This window comes from Haliotis rufescens, unplaced genomic scaffold, assembly GCF_023055435.1.
Source record: "Haliotis rufescens isolate VD_foot unplaced genomic scaffold, xgHalRufe1.0.p SCAF_7, whole genome shotgun sequence".
Taxonomy (NCBI): domain Eukaryota; kingdom Metazoa; phylum Mollusca; class Gastropoda; order Lepetellida; family Haliotidae; genus Haliotis; species Haliotis rufescens.
Genome location: NW_025964361.1, coordinates 34,475,435 through 34,495,562, shown reverse-complemented (window position 1 = coordinate 34,495,562; position 20,128 = coordinate 34,475,435). Strand labels below are relative to the sequence as shown.

The 20,128-nt window shown below is 41.4% G+C and overlaps 1 protein-coding gene across 1 annotated transcript; it reads right to left on the bottom strand.

Moving 5' to 3' along the window:
* Nucleotides 1-9,875: 9,875 nt before the first annotated feature.
* LOC124117080 (UDP-GalNAc:beta-1,3-N-acetylgalactosaminyltransferase 1-like) lies at nucleotides 9,876-12,331 on the bottom strand. Its single transcript, XM_046478786.2, has 2 exons — nucleotides 12,026-12,331; nucleotides 9,876-11,515 (listed from the first exon to the last, which is right to left on the bottom strand). The coding sequence occupies exon 2, from the start codon at nucleotides 11,488-11,490 to the stop codon at nucleotides 10,297-10,299; it is 1,194 nt and encodes a 397-aa protein (XP_046334742.2). The 5' UTR covers nucleotides 11,491-11,515; nucleotides 12,026-12,331; the 3' UTR covers nucleotides 9,876-10,296.
* Between the last annotated feature and the right edge of the window lie 7,797 nt (nucleotides 12,332-20,128).

Genomic DNA, 20,128 nt, shown 5'->3' with positions numbered 1-20,128 from the left:
GGTTATTTAAGAGAGATTTGTGTTTGATTTGGTTACCGTTTTTTAAATTAATTAGTCATTTTGGTTCGAGTAGTATAAACTCACCGTATGTGTGTGTTTGTGGGGGAGGGGTTGGGTAGGTGCTGCTATTGATTGTTGTCTGATTTATGAACGTTATGAACATATTTTGAACGGATCTCTTTCTGTGCGTCAAAGATGAAATCAAATCAATTGATTTCATCTAAAATATACCTCAGTACATAAATCGTAACACCTTCTTGGACCTGGTTACAATTCTACACAGAGAACTGTGGTGTTTCGAGCCCACGTTGTATATGTACTCTAATTGAAGACTGGCACCAGGCACACACATCTCTATGTGATCACGTTGTCGTACCATTGTGGCTCTGTATGATCCCGTTTCACAAAGCGATCTCAGCTCTACAACATACGTAACACCAATACTCTGACATAGACTTATGACAGGCGTAGCACTACTTTAACTTGATGGACAGGCAATGTTTCTTGCAAGACACTAATGTGACTGACATTGGATTAACGCGGATAACCACGGCGTTTCAGATTCTCGGGGAAAGAAAAGCGAAAGCGACGCATGTCCTGGACGTTTCTTCGGTAAAAGCCAAATAATCGATAACGCAGAAAATTGTGGGATTCGAACTCGGGGATAGCGGATCTAAGGGAACATGAGGTTCGGCGAAATGGGGTTCAACGTTAGAAATCATTTCACTCATATATCGAGGTGTGTGTGTGTGTGTGTGTGTGTGTGTGTGTGTGTGTGTGTGTGTGTGTGTGTGTGTGTGTGTGTGTGTGTGTGTGTGTGTGTGTGTTTGTGTTTGTGTGTTGGTTTCTTTGTGTGTGTGTGGCTGCTGGTATCAGTCCGAACGTATGCCGTTTTGATAGTGCTAATCGACAGAGATAATTTACCTGGTGCAGTTAAACATGGATGTCCCACTCAGACACATTATACTCTGAGCCGACCAGTTTTTGTTTAACCCCCTTAGTGCTGAGCGACAGGCAGGGTAACATCAAGTACCATCTTTAAACGTCTTTTGGCATGACGCGGCCGGGGATCGAACCACCGATCTTCCGCTCTCCGGACAGAAGTATACCCACTGCATCACGGATGCTGGTAGGATCTCAAGAGCAACATCCCAGACCAATGAGCCCCCCACCCCACGTCAATACATACGTAGACGAGGCAAACAAATCTGGTTCTACTGCTGTTGCAAAATACAAACCGGCTGAGACGTTGACAACAACAGACTATGCAACAAGTCACCTTCAGGGTTGAGACTTGTCTTCAACTTGTGACTGTCATTACGATACAACAACATACCCTTTGTAATTGTCAGTTAATGCCTTATTTCTACGTATTACATATTTTATTCCTTACTCCTAATTTAGGCACACGCTGTCTAGCTACACCGGCGTTATGGGTAATTCATTCAGTTTGTGCAGTGGCTCGTTTCAGTGCTTCAGGAATCTATGGTGGGACTACTTTTATGCATGTGACCATCACATGACACAACACTACCCGGCCGCTGTCATGAACCTTATAACATTATTGTTCAAATTGTTTCAATTTGTTTTTGTCTTCTTATCAACGTGTATACCTGTCTTCAAAAGCGACCACCATGTTATTTTAACTATAACTGGCGGGATCTGGCGTTGCAGTGAATTCCCTACTCCATTAGGTAGCGTGACGTCCTCCGAGGTATGACATAGCAAGCGACCCGTGAAGATCCGGGGTAGAATCGGTCTTCAGCAACCCATGCTTGCCGGAAGGGACGACTTTGCTTGTCGTATGAGGCGACAAATGGGATCGGGTGGTCAGGCTCGCTGACATGGTTGATGCATGTCATCGTATCCCAATTGCGTAGATCGATGCTCATGATGTCAATCACTGGATTGTCTGGTCCAGACTCGATTATTTACAGACCGCCGTCATATAGCTGGAATATTGTGCGGCGTTAAACAACAAACAAACAAACAACAGAGCAAGCGGAATAAGAAGGGTTGCCCCGAGGGTCAGCATATGAAGATACAATCATTATATTTATACATCATAGTTTTAAATTCACATTGGAAGTAGGACTACAATGTGTCTCAGGCGAGTTTTGTAAAAGCCTATGATGCTGTTTAGGTGGATAACCTAGGCTGGTGATTCTCTTGCATTGATTAATATTTAGTCTCTTTACCTAAGAAATAAACTACCAGTGGGAGTTGTTTATCGTACAATAAAGAATGGGAAATAAACCAAGAGGGGCGCAGTGGTCTTTTCTTCCTGCAGTGTTTTAATGTACGAACAACAACGACCACGGGTCGTTTATTTCTTACATGGGACGTCAACATTTTGTAAAACCATTTGTTAAACCAGGATGTTAATTAAAATGTACAAGCTTTAAAAATATTTATTTTTAATGTTGTGATTATCAGCGGCAGCACATGAGTGAACAACCAGATTTAAACTTGTCAACTGCTTTTTACAGATTTTAAGAGCGGTTGGTGGCAGCGGGTAAAGCTTTCTGGAGTGGTTTTGTTCGAGAATTTCAAGTTATCCTCCCTTGTGAACGGACAGTTTCTAGAAGGCTTGTGGTACCAATGTAGGAGCGGCAAGACGCGTATCGAGGCCTTTTCGACCTGATTTGCATCTTGTCTACTTTCCTAACAAACTGAATTCCTGCCAGTTGCCAACACTGTTCCGTATTTAAGAATGTGTCCATATTCAATACATTCGTGAGTACACTAACATTAATTCTAGGGCGCTGACATGCTTGCTGCTGTCATTTATTTGATCAGTTATATTGCCCATTTTATTGTAAAGCTTAAACTGATTTCACAACTTAGTCCCGTGCAAACCGATTTCTGAGTTTGGTAATCGCCTCGTCAAATATGTAGCACTCAGGTTGGTTGGGTGGTTTGTTGTTTAACGCCACACTCAGCAATATTCCAGCTATATGACGGCGGTCTGTAAGCAATCGAGTCTGGACCAGACAATCCAGTGATTGATATCATGAGCATCGATCCACGCAATTGGGATACCATGACATGCATCAACCAAGTCAGCGAGCTTGACAACCCGATCCCATTAGTCGCCTCTTACGACAAGCACAGTCGCCTTTTACGGCAAGCGTGGTTTGCTGAAGACCTATTTTACCCCGGATCTTCACGGGTTTGTAAAATTCAGGAATCTACATTGTCACATACTCACAATACACTTGTGTGCTAATTGATAACTCGCCTTCGATTTTTTTGTATTGTAGCTTCGTGCAATCGCAGCATTCGTTCGTACAGGGTGGTGGGGTGGAGTCGTCGTTAAAGCGTTCGCTCGTCACCCCGAAGACCCGGGTTCGATGCTCCACATGGGCACAATGTGTGAAGCACATTTCTGGTGTCTCCCTCTGTGATATTGCTGGGATATTGCTTAAAGCGGCGTAAAACCATACTCTCTCTCTCTCTTTCGTACAGTCGCGTAGCTGTGGCTGTCAACACTGAAAGGTTTTTCATTATTCATGTTTGTGATGTGTTTTCATTTATATCAATACGCTTGTGGATAAAGAGAGAGGATATTGTTCCAAAATACCCCCACGATACAAGATGTGCTAGCTGATGATACCTGGACTCCGAGAGCAGACGACACAGTCTGCACAATAGGATGCGCAGGTTATGATGAACACTGTTGTGAAGAGCGACGATGTTGGAATGCGATGTTGCGATGTGATTTCGTGGTGTTGCGAGTTTGCATCTCGAATCGCGTCGCATTGCAACGTCATAACTTTGCCTTGCAGGATATTTCAGCATCCCATGGTTATCTCCTTGGACTTATGTACCTCTTCTGGATGGGAGTCATGCTCGTGGCAATAGTTGTGACACGTAGATAATATTTTATGGCCGCTTCATACACCTGAATTGCATATTTCTGGGTTTTTTTCCAATCTCATTAAAATCAGACCTTAGTTCTCGCTACCGCTAAACAAAGATCTGAAGACATCCCATTGGGGGTCACGTCAGAACGACCTTTCTCTCGACCAATCAGAGCGTCGCTTACCAGATTATGAAAGTGACTGTCGGAATGTGATTTCTAATCATGCAACTTCGAAAACGTTATTCCCAACGATAGTTACGGGTTTAACGACTGAATCCATACAATCTAGCCCATCTATTAGCCATTCCAGAATGTCCTGTTGTTCAGGTTTCAAATTTGTAATCGAGAATAAAAAATGTTTCGAAGCGTAGTCGCCAATTTGAAATTAGTACCGTAAAGCACGAGAAAGCTGCCTTCTGACTGGTCATTCCATTGGTCGGTCAAGGTTCGCGCAAGGTCGGTCTGGCATGACCCGTAATGGGATGTCTTCAGATCTTTTTTTTTTCGAACCTCAGCAACAATCCACGCCGTAAGGGAACGATGACACGCAATCAGCCAAGACACCATCCCGTTAGCCGACGAGAATAGTCGCTTCATGGGCTGCTGAAGACCAATTCTAACCCGGATCTTCTCGGGTGCCAAACCGAGTGCGTTCACTCAGGCCACCCTACGGTTTCCCTTCTTTGCTGTTCGCATCATATCGTGTTGAGGCCATTGTACTTTACACAAATACTACGTTGTGTTAAGTGTCGGTTTTCAAACATTTTGGGTTCGACTTATCCGATGTCAGCCGCAAATAGGCAAATTTGAAATAAACGACCCAGTGCGCCACCATCACATCACACCAATCATTAGAACCCATTTGATTCCATAGATCAGAAGATATGTCTTGATGATTCCCAGTATTCCCAACTTATTTGGCATAGTATATGATGCTTTTCTGATTATATATATATATATATATATATATATATATATATATATATATATACTCACACGCAAAAGAAACGCAAGTCGAGTATGCAGTATACATGTTATTTTTTTTAACCGTAAAGACAAGAAATACTAATAGGGCAAGATTGACACAAATTTGACTGAAGACAGTTTAATGGATTAAAAGGCAGATGACATAATTGGTTTGTTTGAAATGTTAAGGGCTTACACAGTTCCGGGTCAATACCCAAAATGGCAATCAATACCTGGTGTGACCGTCATAAGCATTGATCACTGTTACATTGAGTGGATCAGACGATTTGTGAAGTCCCTAGGGATCCTCCTGCACACATCCAGAGCATCGGCAGTTGTAGGGACTGGGCGCACTTTGTGCAGACGCCTTTGAACCTCATCCCACAAGTTTTCGATGGGGTTCAGATCAGGGCTGAGGGCTGGCGGCCACGGTAGAACACAGATGTTGTGTTGTTGCAGAAAGGCCATGGTAGCTCTTGCAACATGGGGACGAGCGTTGTCCTGCTCGAAAATGTGTTGTTGATGTTGTGCCCATATCATGTTGCTAGGTCCACCCCATGGATCCCTTTCCACAACGTTTCTGTCAGCGAAACGATCACCTCGTCGCCGCCAAATTCAAACTCTTCCGTCTGCATGGGAGACACAAAAGGACTTTCATCAGAGAAGATGACACGCCTCCACTCACGATGACGCCAATTGCGATGACCCTGTGCCCACTGAAGTCGTGCTTGTCGATGCCGTGGTTGGAGAACAGGAACGGATGTCGCTGGTGTTGATTGGTGATCTGCCGATCTTGTCGAGGTGTGGTGACCCTAAGAGGACCGCTCCGAGGAAGGTCATCTTTGGTCTGTGTAGCATTGTATCGATGCAGGAGACGGTAAATTGTGGTTATGTTAACGTTGAAATGACGGGCAACATCTTGGACAGACTCTCCAGCTTCAAAAGGTCCGATAGCCTGGTTTCTCTTAACTTGAGTTAGGCGTGGCATTGTTGACCAAGGAGTGGTAGGTCCAGGAATCGGCCACAGTTTTATACCCACTACAGTTCGTGACAGTTCGTGCATTTTCGAATTCGCGAGAAATGGGTGCATGATACCCACATATTCATTGAAATGGTGCGTTTTGGCGAATCGTTTTTTTTATGTTACGTTTTTACTCGGGGCTTCCAAAATGCAACCAAAAATATTGATAACACACCATCAGGCTTCACTACATGCTAAAACTCGTATCAATTTATGGTTCCGTGTTTGTTACCTATTTGCTTAAAACCACTTGCGTTTCTTTTGCGTGTGAGTATATAACGCTGCGATGTAAATTAACTTAAATATCTCAAAGTCTAATATATGTTTCAAATGTTGGAATAACCGTAAGACAAGGAACTGATTAAGAACACTCACTCGTCTTTCTAAGGAATAGAAACGGCTACAATACCCTGAATCATACATACACTTCTATGGAAATGGTGAAAATAGCCTTGCTGTGTTTCAATAGTAGATAATGACACAAGGCCGGATCGGTAATCATGGATGGCGAATTTCATATCAAAGACCAGTTTATCAGCTGTATCACCGAGGCCTACCTGTTATATCGATTTGTGTATTTGTGTGGGGCACACATGTTTCTCATGATCAATATTTGTCTTTATGCTGATGTTTAGGAATCCAATTTCAATCTAAATACAATCAGGTCTTTTCAATATGTTTAAAATAGCTTGATAATTTCACCACAATGCTACTGCACAGCATCTGTTATATCAAACAATGCAGTACTGATGAAGCCATCGCTGGAGGCACCTATACAGCGACACATCTGTTGCCTACCAAAAGTTTAAAAAAGTATCGCAAATAAAAAATAGTACAATGACATGCGACATAATTTAAGCACACGCATTATCGCAATGTACATATTTAAACATTAAAGGCGACTCCATTAATTGAATTCAGCATAATTTGAGAAAATCTGGAGTGAGTGAGTGAGTGAGTTGGGTTTAACGCCGCTTTTAACAGTATTCCAGTTATATCACGGCGTGTCAGCTTAATGTGGGAGGAAAGCCCGAAGTGATGCAGGTCTCAGACGTTTACCATTTCGGTGAAACCCACGAGCACGGGTATGGTGCTGACAAACCTAGAAACATAATCGGGGCGAACCGGGATTCGAACCCACAATCATAGGTTTCTGGCGTGCCCAAGGGACGCGACTCTGCACAGCGAATCGCGGCGCCTTAGACGACTGGGCCACCCGTGCCCCCGAGAAAATCTGGAAGACACAACTGATTGGGAAATCCATCCAAAAGGTACTGTGTACCTGTACAATGGTTGAAGTTACTGGCTACACTGACTGTCAGGCAATTGTAATCGCTCTGGTGGCATTTCGAAAATTGATAAATACTCGCCACAGCATGTTACGCACATCTGATATAAACATATTTATTTCCATAAATTTGAGGGACTGGCAAACAAGCAAATTTTGCTTATCTGAATGCCTCTCCCTAACATGATACATATACAAATAGCAATGTATTGAAAGTGACATGAGAAATAGCATACATTGTATAATTGGCATTAAAGATAAGTACTGTTCTGTAAGTGTTTAATTACTGGATGTTACGCACATCTGCATATGTTGTATAAGACGGACATCGATATCGTTTCATCATCAATGTAATACCTTTAGGAAATGACCCTTCGAAGAATGAAATTTCAGTAAGGTACCCAGTTCATAAACCACGGTTATAACGAACTCTAAAGGGACCACTAATTTTAGTTCGTTATAACCGTAGTTCGTTATAAGCATATATACATCATATATACAGCAGATATACAGCGAACAGACGGGATCAAAACAGTTCGTTATATCCATCAGTTCGTTATAAGCGTGTTCGTTATAAACGTAGTATACTGGAACAACAAATGTTAAGATATATTATATCACCAAGTTTAATTAAATATAGTTTACCCTCACATAATAACACACAAATAATCCCCGACAATACTTCTATTGGCACATTTGTAAACACTAAGCACATTTATATATGGGTGTTACACGTATATAAATGTTTACATCCTGACATGATGTGAAGCAGATATTTCTTAGATCCTGACAATTGAGTGTCATTTTGGATCTTGAAATTTGTGACAAAAGAGTAAATATGATGCACAATGTGTAAATGAGTAACTGTGATACTTATCAGTAACAGACAGGTGATAACAATATGGATCCTGTGACCGTCACCGAGTAATCATTCATCTGTTTTCACAGCCACCTACGAGACAGACAAGGCAGTTCCATGTTCATGCCGCATGGTAAAAAGGAATAGCAACACGTGAATTAGTTTCAAACACCTGTACATACAAAAACAAACAAACGTGTCTAATTGGAAATGAAAATAACCTGGCATATTGCCTATCGCTTGTGTACAGAACAAAAAAACATAATATGAAGTGTTTTAAACTTGGAATACTAATAAACACCAAGTCCACTTTAAATCTTCGAAGAAAGGGAAGCTTGGAACTAAAGGCTTCTAAATACGGCAGATTGATGAATCAGAAAATGATTACAGTAACTAGGCCATTGAGTATATATATGAAAGAAAAAAATACTTTGGGTTTGAGCGAACCGAGTTTTGCGCCGCTTTTGACAGTTCGGCGAATCAACTTTATTTGGGAGGAAATCCCGAAGTGGTCCATGATTACTTCCACGAGTAAGGATATGGTACCTTGAAACCAAGAAAAATTATCAGAGCGAATAAATTTAATTTGGATTAGAGCAACAACAATTATGAAATATACTCAACAACAAAAGTTCCCGTGACACCAATATCTTAGTGTATTTTTCAAACAAGTAAAGTTTGGTTTTCAATATTGTACTACATGTATGGAATCAAGTCACAAAAACGCAACTGCTACAGAAAAACATGCATTCAATGCAAAAGTTGACTTTTATGCAAGCCCCATCCCTTTCACTACCCAAGAATGGGTATAAAAACATGTGCGTTAACAGGATTCCATATGCATTGTTTAGCATCGTGCTCACAACAACCACTCAGAGAAACAACAACATTACGCAATTATTCAAACATTACGAAATGCCACACCTGTCCTAAAATGAGCGTCTGCGAGCCATTGGTATGCTTGAAGCAGGATCGAGTCAACGTGATGTTGCAAGACAATTTAATGTCCACAGAAACACCATTTGGTTTTTATGGCAACGTTGGCAACAGACGATTGCAGTCAGAGACCATCCTCGGAGTGGCAGGCCACGCGTACCCAATAATCGACAAAACAACTGGATTCGAAAAACACATCTACGAAATCGATTCCAGCCAGCAACAGTGACTGAAAGAAGCATCCCTTGCCCTCGACGAATATCTTCCCAAACCGTACGTCGTCGCCTCAGATGTTCAGGGATTGTCGCCAGAAGACCCCCCAGACGTCCGATTTTGACAGGAGACCACCGTCAAGCACGTTTACAGTGGTGCAGACAGCGTTTACGCTGGACGGCCATGCAGTGGGGACAAGTTCTGTTCACTGACGAGTCTCGTTTTCACCTCAGCCACAGCGATGGACGGATTCGAGTGTACCGACGTCGAGGTGAACGTTACGTCAATCATTGTGTCATGGAAGAAGATCGGTTCGGGAGCGGTAGCGTTATCGTATGGGGTGGGATTACAGGAAGACAGAGGACCCGTTTGATAGTGGTAGAGGGAAATATCAACGGACAGCGCTACCGCGGCGAGATCATCGGCCCTGTTGTTCTACCGTTTTTGCGAAGTCATGGCCCAGGCATTACCTTTCAACATGACAACGCCCGGCCTCATCTTGCTCGACTTGTTCAGGATTCTCTTCAACAAAACACCGTGAATGTCATCCGGCTCGCTCCCCTGATCTATCACCAATCGAGCACATGTGGGATGAGATTAATCGGCGCCTTCGACGTCAACCACGTTCATGGTTATTTGTAAATTGACATTTTGACATGTTCATGGTTTGTTTTTTTATGAAATCATGCATTTTCTGAAGTCAGTATGGCAAAATAAACCATTTGAACACTTACAGAAGTCGTTTATCTGTTGCAAACCGAAATTGTTTCAGATTTGGTAAAAAACATAACATTGCATTAAATACTTTTCAATGTCACAGGAACTTTTGTTGTTCAGTATATAAGAAGAATATATGAGGCCGAACAAATTACACTGCCTTTGTCGGTAGGGAAAGCAACATACCTGCAACATCGTCAAGGTTTGATGATATCATAAGAATCCCTTCGTCATGTAACTGGCTCCCTCTCAGAGTTTTAATAAAGACACTAAGTTAACTAAACTGCACAGCATAATTTGCTTTAGCACGACAGGTGTGGTTTTGTTTTCGCAAAGTAAATAAGTAATCTAGCAATTCGCTCCACTGGAATGTACAAACAGTAAAATGAGATCTGGCATTTGTTAGAACCATTACTCGTTCTTCGTGAGTCTTAGTCTTCCTTTATAAGATCCCAGTAGGTAAAAGGTTGGTGGCCACAAACGTATGCCCTGTCCATGACTATTGCCTTCTTTTGAAGTGTCTCTTTATTCAGGTCCTTCATGTGAAACCGACAATCGAAAATTATTTTGCCAAAGTCTACTTTTTGTACTCCAGCTTTCATTGCCAGCGCAGTACTAACGAAAACGTCATCCATACGCAGAGATTTGCTGTTCTTTGATACTTCATGCATCAAGTGCCAAACTCCGGGAGTCGTGATGTATGCATATCCTAAACAAAATGAAGGGTAGATATCAAAAGGGTATTCTTCGTAAGAAACGTAGCTTTTATACTTTGAACCCCTCACTGGACCACGTCCTGTGATTTTTGTGCAGTACATTGTCCTCTGGTCAAGGTGACCACCAGTAAGAAAGTCAACAACACGGTAAGGATTGATGAAAACATCGTCGTCCAGCTTTAATATATATGAGGAATTACAGTGGCGTAAATACCAATCCATTGACATAATATGCTTCCGAGGTAAGCTTGTGTAAATATCAGGAAAGTTTCCTTGGACAATATCTCCATAAAGCTTGCTCTCGTTGATGATTGAGTTTTGGACCCTGTCGTTATTAGATGTTCCCAACATGAAAACATGGGCCAGTTTCCTGCCCTTGTATTTGGCCACTGAGCCGTATGTTTTTCGAATACGTTCTCTCTTCCTTGCATTCCCCGTAGCTGAATGTATTACTAACATCAAGAATACGTTTGTATTTGAACAAACACTGGTGTTAAGGGAGTACATAAATTGGTGCAGATTTATATACCGATCTCTGTGATCAGATGCGTTCATTGTTAAGAAGGCCATTATCTTCGGATTCATGTCTGTCCCATTCAATAACGCTGGTGGCAAAGAATAGCCCCTGGACATGTGCTTGTCATGTTCATTTATCTGTTTGGCTTCTTCATGAAATGGTTTCACATTTTTGGTAGGCACCTCTGATTGCTTTAAACCAACTAATCCGGACGGTTTGTTATTCAAGCCTGTCTGTTGATGTTTGGGTTGTTCCAGCACAGTGTGCTGAGCTGTGTGGTCAGTTGGGGTTAAAGAGTCATCCTTGGTTCTTGATAATCCAATTCCCCAATACAGACAAACGCATACGCCGAGGCAATAGCACATCCATTTTAAATTACGTTTTAGTCTCATCGTTATTGATTGGAAGGAAAAAATCCTGAAAAACAATTTTAGAGGTCATAAGATTAATCTCTAAAATGATTGAAGGTGTTTTAAAAGCATACCGACTCATCGAATTATACAATATCGTAGATATATTCTTACCTTGGATGATTGAGGCATCAGTGACATAGAATGGAATAAGATTCATTTCATTGAGATCGTTACTATATGCTGATGCTCTGTATTTTCCTATCTATATCGACCCGTGAAGATGCGGGTTAGAATAGATCTTCAGGAACCGATGCTGGTCATAAAACACGATAAATGCTTTTCGTAAGAGGAGACTAACTGGATCAGGTGGTCAGGCTCGCTGACTTGGTTGATGCATGTCATCGTATCCCAAATGCGTGGATCACTCGATTGTCAGGTCCAGGCTCGATTATTTACAGACCGCCGTCATATAGCTTGAATATTGCTGAGTGCGGCGTCAAACAATAAACAAACAAATTCCTATCTATATCAATCGAAACTTTAGGAGCGCGAAGCTACATGTAATCCTACATACCAGTGCGTAGTTTCTGTTCACGCCTTGCACTTGCTTGCGATTATTGTTCTCAGGTTGCCCGTGATTGCTGTTCGTTGCCTGCCCGTGACTGCTGCTCTTGACTTGCTGTTCGTTGCTTGCCTGTTATTGTTGTTCTCGACTTGCCTATGATTGATGTTCGTGGCTTACGTAATATTGTAATATTTATCGTGCTATTTTATGATCAACAAACGCGCCTTGCCATCCATTCCTGTTCGTGGTTTCCCCGGATCTTCTGTGCTACTTCTCCTAACTGGAAATCAACAAGAAGTAGCATGTGGCATTGTTTTTATTAACTTCACAACGTCGTTTGATTACTGATATCGGTCGGGACAGCTTGTTCGTTTCGATCCAGAAAAATGGCTCGGTAAGGTTTTGTTTCAAAATCGATTCTCAACATCACGAAGGTACTTGATTGTATGTGTGCACAGGAGTCCGTATCTAAAAATGGACACCCTCATGCATATTCATGACCATCTCCACACGCGAGCCCGAAGGGTGTCTATTTTTAGATACGGACGCCTGTGATGTGTGTTACTCAAATGATGACGACCACACCTGTAGTGTTTAGCCTTTTGTTTAGCGGTATGTTTACTAGCAGTATTACCGAGGTTATGTCCCTTGTACAATATTAGGGGATAGCAAGTAAACAATCAAGCATGGTTACCGCTGTGTTGCGTTTTCTTCAACACGTTGCTCCATCGAACATCGAGTCCATCGACTCATATTAATTGCATACAAGTTTACCAACTTGTAAACATCATATTGGCGACGAGCGATGGCAGATAATCAAGACGGTGAGGTTCGTCAACCGCCTGCGCCCGCGGGACCGGTGACTGACCGGTGACTGTATCGTTACCAAGTTATCCTCCGTTTGACTGCAAGTCGGATGGGAAGTTAGTGAGGTGGAATAAGTGGCGCTTCCGATTGGAAAACAATGTGTTTGTCGGATATAACATCACAGATGACAGGCAAAAGAAAGCGTTGCTATTATCGTTTGCTGGGGACGATTTGAATGACATCGTTGATGCGATACCGGCAGGTGAATTAACCCCTATTGACAATGAGACACATTTTGGAAAGCTTGTCACGGCGATAACGAATCACTTCAATCCACAAGTTAATCTGGAATTCCAGAGATATTGCTTTCGTCAATTAAAACAGAAGTCGGATTCAATTGATGAGTTTTATCATGAACTGAGACAGCATGCAAGCACATGTAATTTTGGTGATAGAATTGAAGCGGAGGTAAAATCTCAACTCATAGCTGGTTGCAAGTCGAACAAAGTTCGTGAGAAAAGCCTGAGTACCCCATATTTATTAATAACAGACAAGTGATAACAATATGGATCCTGTGACCGTCACCGAGTAATCATTCATCTGTTTTCACAGCCACCTACGAGACAGACAAGGCAGTTCCATGTTCATGCCGCATGGTAAAAGGAATAGCAACACCTGATTTAGTTTCAAACTGCTGTACATATTTAATTGCGGCGTTAAACAAAAACAAACAAACGTGTCTAATTGGAAATGAAAATAACCTGGCATATTGCCTATCGCTTGTGTACAGAACAAAAAAACATATATTAATATGAAGTGTTTTAAACTTGGAATACTAATAAACACCAATTCCACTTTCAAGCTTGGAACTAAGGGCTTCTAAATACGGCAGATTGATGAATGAGAAAATGATTACAGTCACTAGGCCATTGAGTAGATATGACAGAAAAAAATACTTTGGGTTTGAGCGAGCCGAGTTTTGCGCCGCTTTTGACAGTACGGCGAATCAACTTTATTTGGGAGGAAATCCCGAAGTGGTCCATGATTACTTCCACGAGTAAGGATATGGTACTATGAAACCAAGAAAAATTATCAGAGCGAATAAATTAAATTTGGATTAGAGCAACAACAATTATGAAATATACTCAACAACAAAAGTTCCCGTGACACCAATATCTTAGTGTATTTTTCAAACAAGTAAAGTTTGGTTTTCAATATTGTACTACATGTATGGAATCAAGTAACAAAAACGCAACTGCTACAGAAAAGCATGCATTCAATGCAAAAGTTGACTTTTATGCAAGCCCCATCCCTTTCACTACCCAAGAATGGGTATAAAAACATGTGCGTTAACGGGATTCCATATGCATTGTTTAGCATCGTGCTCACAACAACCACTCAGAAAAACAACAACATTACGCAATTATTCAAACATTACGAAATGCCACGTCTGTCCTAAAATGAGCGTCTGCGAGCAATTGGTATGCTTGAAGCAGGGTCGAGTCAACGTGTTGTTGCAAGACAATTTAATGTCCACAGAAACACCATTTGGTTTTTATGGCAACGTTGGCAAAAGACGAATACAGTCAGAAACCATCCGATGGACGGATTCGAGTGTACCGACGTCGAGGTGAACGTTACGTCAATCATTGTGTCATGGGAGAAGATCGGTTCGGGGGCGGTAGCGTTATCGTATGGGGTGGGATTACAGGAAGACAGAGGACCCGTTTGATAGTGTTAGAGGGAAATCTCAACGGACAGCGCTACCGCGGCGAGATCATCGGCCCTGTTGTTCTACCGTTTTTGCGTCGTCATGGCCCAGGCATTACCTTTCAACATGACAACGCCCGGCCTCATCTTGCTCGACTTGATCAGGATTCTCTTCAACAAAACACCGTGAATGTCATCCCCTGGCCGGCTCGCTCCCCTGATCTCTCACCAATCGAGCACACGTGGGATGAGATGAATCGGCCCCTTTCGACGTCAACCATGTGTTTGGTTATTTGTAAATTGACATTTTGGCATGTTCATGTTTTTTTAATGAAATAACGCTTTTTCTGAAGTCAGTATGGCAAAATAAACCATTTGAACACTTACAGGAGTCTTTTATCTGTTGCAAACCGAAATTGTTTCAGATTTTGTAAAAAACATAACATTGCATTAAATCTTTTTCAATGTCACAGGAACTTTTTTTGTTCAGTATATAAGAAGAATATATGAGGCCGAACAATTTACACTGCCTTTGTCGGTAGGGGAAGCAACATACCTGCAACATCGTCAAGGTTTGATGATATCATAAGAATCCCTTCGTCATGAAACTAGCTCCCTCTCAGAGTTTGAATAAAGACACTAAGTTAACTAAACTGCACAGCATAATTTGCTTTGGCACGACAGGTATAGTTGTGTTTTCGCAAAGTAAATAAGTAATCTAGCAATTCGCTCCACTGGAATGTACAAACAGTAAAATGAGATATGTCCTCTGAAAGTCTGGCATTTGTTAGAACCATTACTCGTTCTTCGTGAGTCTTAGTCTTCCTTTATAAGATCCCAGTAGGTAAAAGGTTGGTGGCCACAAACGTATGCCCTGTCCATGACTATTGCCTTCTTTTGAAGTGTCTCTTTATTCAGGTCCTTCATGTGATACCAACAATCGAAAATTATTTTACCAAAGTCTACTTTTTGTACTCCAGCTTTCATTGCCAGCGCAGTACTAACGACATCATCATCCACATGCAGAGATTTGCTGTTCTTTGATACTTCATGCATCAAGTGCCAAACTCCGGGAGTCGTGATGTATGCATATCCTAAACAAAATGAAGGGTAGATATCAAAAGGGTATTCTTCGTAAGAAACGTAGATTTTATACTTTGAACCCCTCACTGGACCACGTCCTGTGATTTTTGTGCAGTACATTGTCCTCTGGTCAAGGTGACCACCAGTAAGAAAGTCAACAACACGGTAAGGATTGATGAAAACATCGTCGTCCAGCTTTAATATATATGAGGAATTACAGTGGCGTAAATACCAATCCATTGACATAATATGCTTCCGAGGTAAGCTTGTGTAAATATCAGGAAAGTTTCCTTGGACAATATCTCCATAAAGCTTGCTCTCGTTGATGATTGAGTTTTGGACCCTGTCGTCATTAGTTGTTCCCAACATGAAAACATGGGCCAGTTTCCTGCCCTTGTATTTGGCCACTGAGCCGTATGTTTTTCGAATACGTTCTCTCTTCACTGCTACTTCTAAAAGTGTAATATGTCTATAATTAGGGATCATTTTAATTACCTTTCTAATAAAGTGGTCCTCACTTTTGCTTCGAGTGTTCCGAAACTGTGTATTTCCAGGAAAATAGAATACGATAATTATCAGCCCAGGTCTCTACTAGACCTATAATATTATATTTGTAGATAAAGCCACAAACAGAAGGTATACACAATTTTTATTTGAATCTTTCTATGTTCCAAGAGACACCAGTAATCCCATAATATTCATCACGCTGGCCATGGCCGGAATGCTACGCAACTGGTGAAGTTTCAATATCAGGAGTGTTTTCGGATTTGGTCATATCGCATTTATTTAGTAGCTTCCAATATTCTTTTGGTGAGTATTTCTTAAGGTCCCGGAACTGTTTACTTGTTTCATTTTGATATTGTTTTATACTTTTGTCCATACATTTCTTATACGCTCTTGACATTTGATGATAGTGCGTTCTATTTGATTGGGTGTTACGTAACTTATATTGTTTTTCCTGCACTCATTATTAAACCACGGTTTATCTTTTTTCTTCTTACTCTGTTTGGGACGATTCGCTCGAGACCCGTGAAGATTCCGGGTTAGAATAGGTCTTCAGCAACCCATGCCTGCAGTAAAAGGTGACTGTGCTTGTCGTAAAAGGCGACTAACGGGATCGGGTGGTCAGGCTCGCTGACTTGGTTGATGCATGTCATCGATCCCAATTGCGTGGATCGATGCTCATTATATCAATCACTGGATTGTCTGGTCCAGACTCGATTATTTACAGACCGCCGTCATATAGGTGGAATATTGCTGAATGTGGCGTTAAACATCAAACCAACCAACCAACGATTCACCCGAATGCTCCTAACGCTAAAAGTTGTGCGTGCAGCGTCCACCAGCATGTCTATGTCTATGCGCTATGTCAGTTTAACGTCTCTCTCTCTCTCTCTCTCTCTCTCTCCTCAGTTTAACTTCTCTCTCTCTCTCTCTCTCTCTCTCTCTCTCTCTCTCTCTCTCTCTCTCTATCTCGCGTCTAAATTTATTAACTATTAATGTTCTCGTCACTATATGGCTGAAATATTGCCGATGTGACGTTAAATTTTCACTCACTCACTCACTCACTCACTCGTTCACTCATTCACTCACTCACTCACTCTCTCTCTCGTAACGGTTTGCCTATAGTAACGTTATCTTCCACTGGAGTGAGTGAGTTAAGTCGTAAGTCACATCGGCAATATGTCAGCCATATCGCGACTATCAAGGTTAAAGATCATAAATACTTTGAAACGTATAAAAAACTGCCAACGACGGGCTGTAAAAAAACTAGACTTATCACAGAGAAATATTTAAAACTAGTATTGAATCATAAAATGGATATTACGATACATAACAATACATTATAAAAACAGGCCATTGATTTCCAACAACTGAAGGTAGATCAAGGTAATTTATAAAACAACATATATTTTACGGTTAAAGGATGTGGTAAGAATAAATCTACTTTGAATGACTTGGTCTTACATATCCTCTCCAGTGGACAATAATTTGATACTACTTCAACCCCCTTCGAGGATACAGCCACAATCTCAGTTATAACTTTTATTCTGTCAATTATAAAAACACTATATTATATACACAACATATTAATCAAAATTTATGGAACAATTCAATTTCTTTTAAAAAAACAATAACTTAATCAGAACTGATATTAAAAAGATCCTTCATAGATGTAACCTTGAAATATTTATCCCTTGTGATGGAAAAATCAACACAGTCAAGAAGGACATGCTTGACCGTGATTCTTTCATCACAAGGAATGCAGAACGGAGGATCCTCACCTTTCAACAAATATTCGTTTGTGTAGCGCGAATTGCCAAAAATGCGACATCGTCTTAATACGACCTCTTCAAAACGGGACTGACAACCGAAGTAGATGTAACCAATAGTGGGTTTAATTTCATGTAATTTATTGTCTACTTGAGTGTCCCACTTCTTCTGCATTAGTGGGTACGGGTGGCCCAGTCGTCTAAGGCGCCGCGATTCGCTGAGCAGAGTTGCGTCCCTTGGGCACGCCAGAAACCTATGATTGTGGGTTCGAGTCCCGGTTCGCCCCGATTATGTTTCTAGGTTTGTCAGCACCATACCCGTGCTCGTGGGTTTCACCGAGGTAGTAAACGTCTGAGACCTGCATCACTTCGGGCTTTCCTCCCACATTAAGCTGACACGCCGTGATATAACTGGAATACTGTTAAAAGCGGCGTTAAACCCAACTCACTCACTCACTCACTCACTCTTCTGCATTAAATCTTTCTCAAGATCAAAGAAAATTGATACTACGTGTTGTTTATTATTATTTTTAACAAAGGATTCTAATCGCACTTAATGATCAATAGTACTTCTGTTTTTGCGGAAACCACATTGAATATTAGTAAGGGAAATCCCTTGCTTTTACCTAATCCGTCGTGGGTTTTTTCAAGGATCATACTCACAGGGTAACACTTGGAGAAGGTAAGGTGAGATACTTTGCATTTCAGGATAAACCTCTCCCTCAACCCTGCTTAATGCTTCTATTATCTATGAGTGTGTTTAGGAAAACAGGATTATCTGAGACAGTTGTAATCTGCCATACCGCGAGAATACGTGCTGCATCTCCGAGCAGCTCGTTCTGTGAAAACACACTTCTCCTGAACCTGACTTGGACCACTCAGTATTATTGTCGTGATGGTTAAAAGACGCCATAAATTAAAGTTCTCTATATATTTAGCAACTTTTTTCTTTATATAAGCTAACCAAACCAAAAATTCTCCATCCATCCAAAAAAATCGACAGAGTAATCACTAAACTCCAAACAGGACACACCAACCTAAATAACCACCTAAAAAAAATAAAATAAACACACTACAGGTAACTGCCCACTAGCTCACTCTAGAAGCAATACTTAACCCACAAAATAAACTAGAAAACTTCAAGGCCTTAGACGTATTCTTAATCAAAACGGAACTAATAAAACGCATCTAAAAACACAATAACCTACCAAATCAAAATCACATAAACAAACAAACATCAACCTTACCCAGCTCCCTTAGTTCTCCTCCCCAACCCCATCGGCATCTATTCCAAATCTCAAAATTCTCCAAAGTAAGTAAGTTTATATAAGCAACCCCTAAAGCCCCCTCTTGGGTTGCACACACCACTTTCGCACCTTTCGGAAACACATTAAATGGCCTGGCCGGGCCCGTGTGCGAAATACGCATCAGTCGGAAAGCGCACGTTAAATCTCCAAAGTAAGTGAGTGAGTGAGTGAGTGAGTGAGTGAGTGAGTGAGTGAGTGAGTGAGTGAGTGAGTGAGTGAGTGAGTGAGTGAGTGAGTGAGTGAGTGAGTGAGTGAGTGAGTGAGTGAGTGAGTGAGTGAGTGAGTGAGTGAGTGAGTGAGTGAGTGAGTGAGTGAGTGAGTGAGTGAGTGAGTGAGTGAGTGAGTGAGTGAGTGAGTGAGTGAGTGAGTGAGTGAGTGAGTGAGTGAGTGAGTGAGTGAGTGAGTGAGTGAGTGAGTGAGTGAGTGAGTGAGTGAGTGAGTGAGTGAGTGAGTGAGTGAGTGAGTGAGTGAGTGAGTGAGTGAGTGAGTGAGTGAGTGAGTGAGTGAGTGAGTGAGTGAGTGAGTGAGTGAGTGAGTGAGTGAGTGAGTGAGTGAGTGAGTGAGTGAGTGAGTGAGTGAGTGAGTGAGTGAGTGAGTGAGTGAGTGAGTGAGTGAGTTTTACAGTCGTCATGTTTAAGATTATTAACCACCCGGGACAAGTCGATCCGACAGGTTGAATGATACGCAGGATGCAAAAGGAGGTAAGCGCAAATACGGTACAGAAACTGAGGTAAGTTGGGCTCTCTTAGTTTTCTGTATGCTTACACATCATCACGTCATACTGGATTTAATTTAGTTTCTTATTCTAATACTGCTAATCTTTGTCAGTGGCCAGTGAAAGTATCACAAGGGAAAATTCCAATATATCCAAAAATATACAATTTTGTATACATGTATATGGTATATCCAAAAATATACAATTTTGTATATAT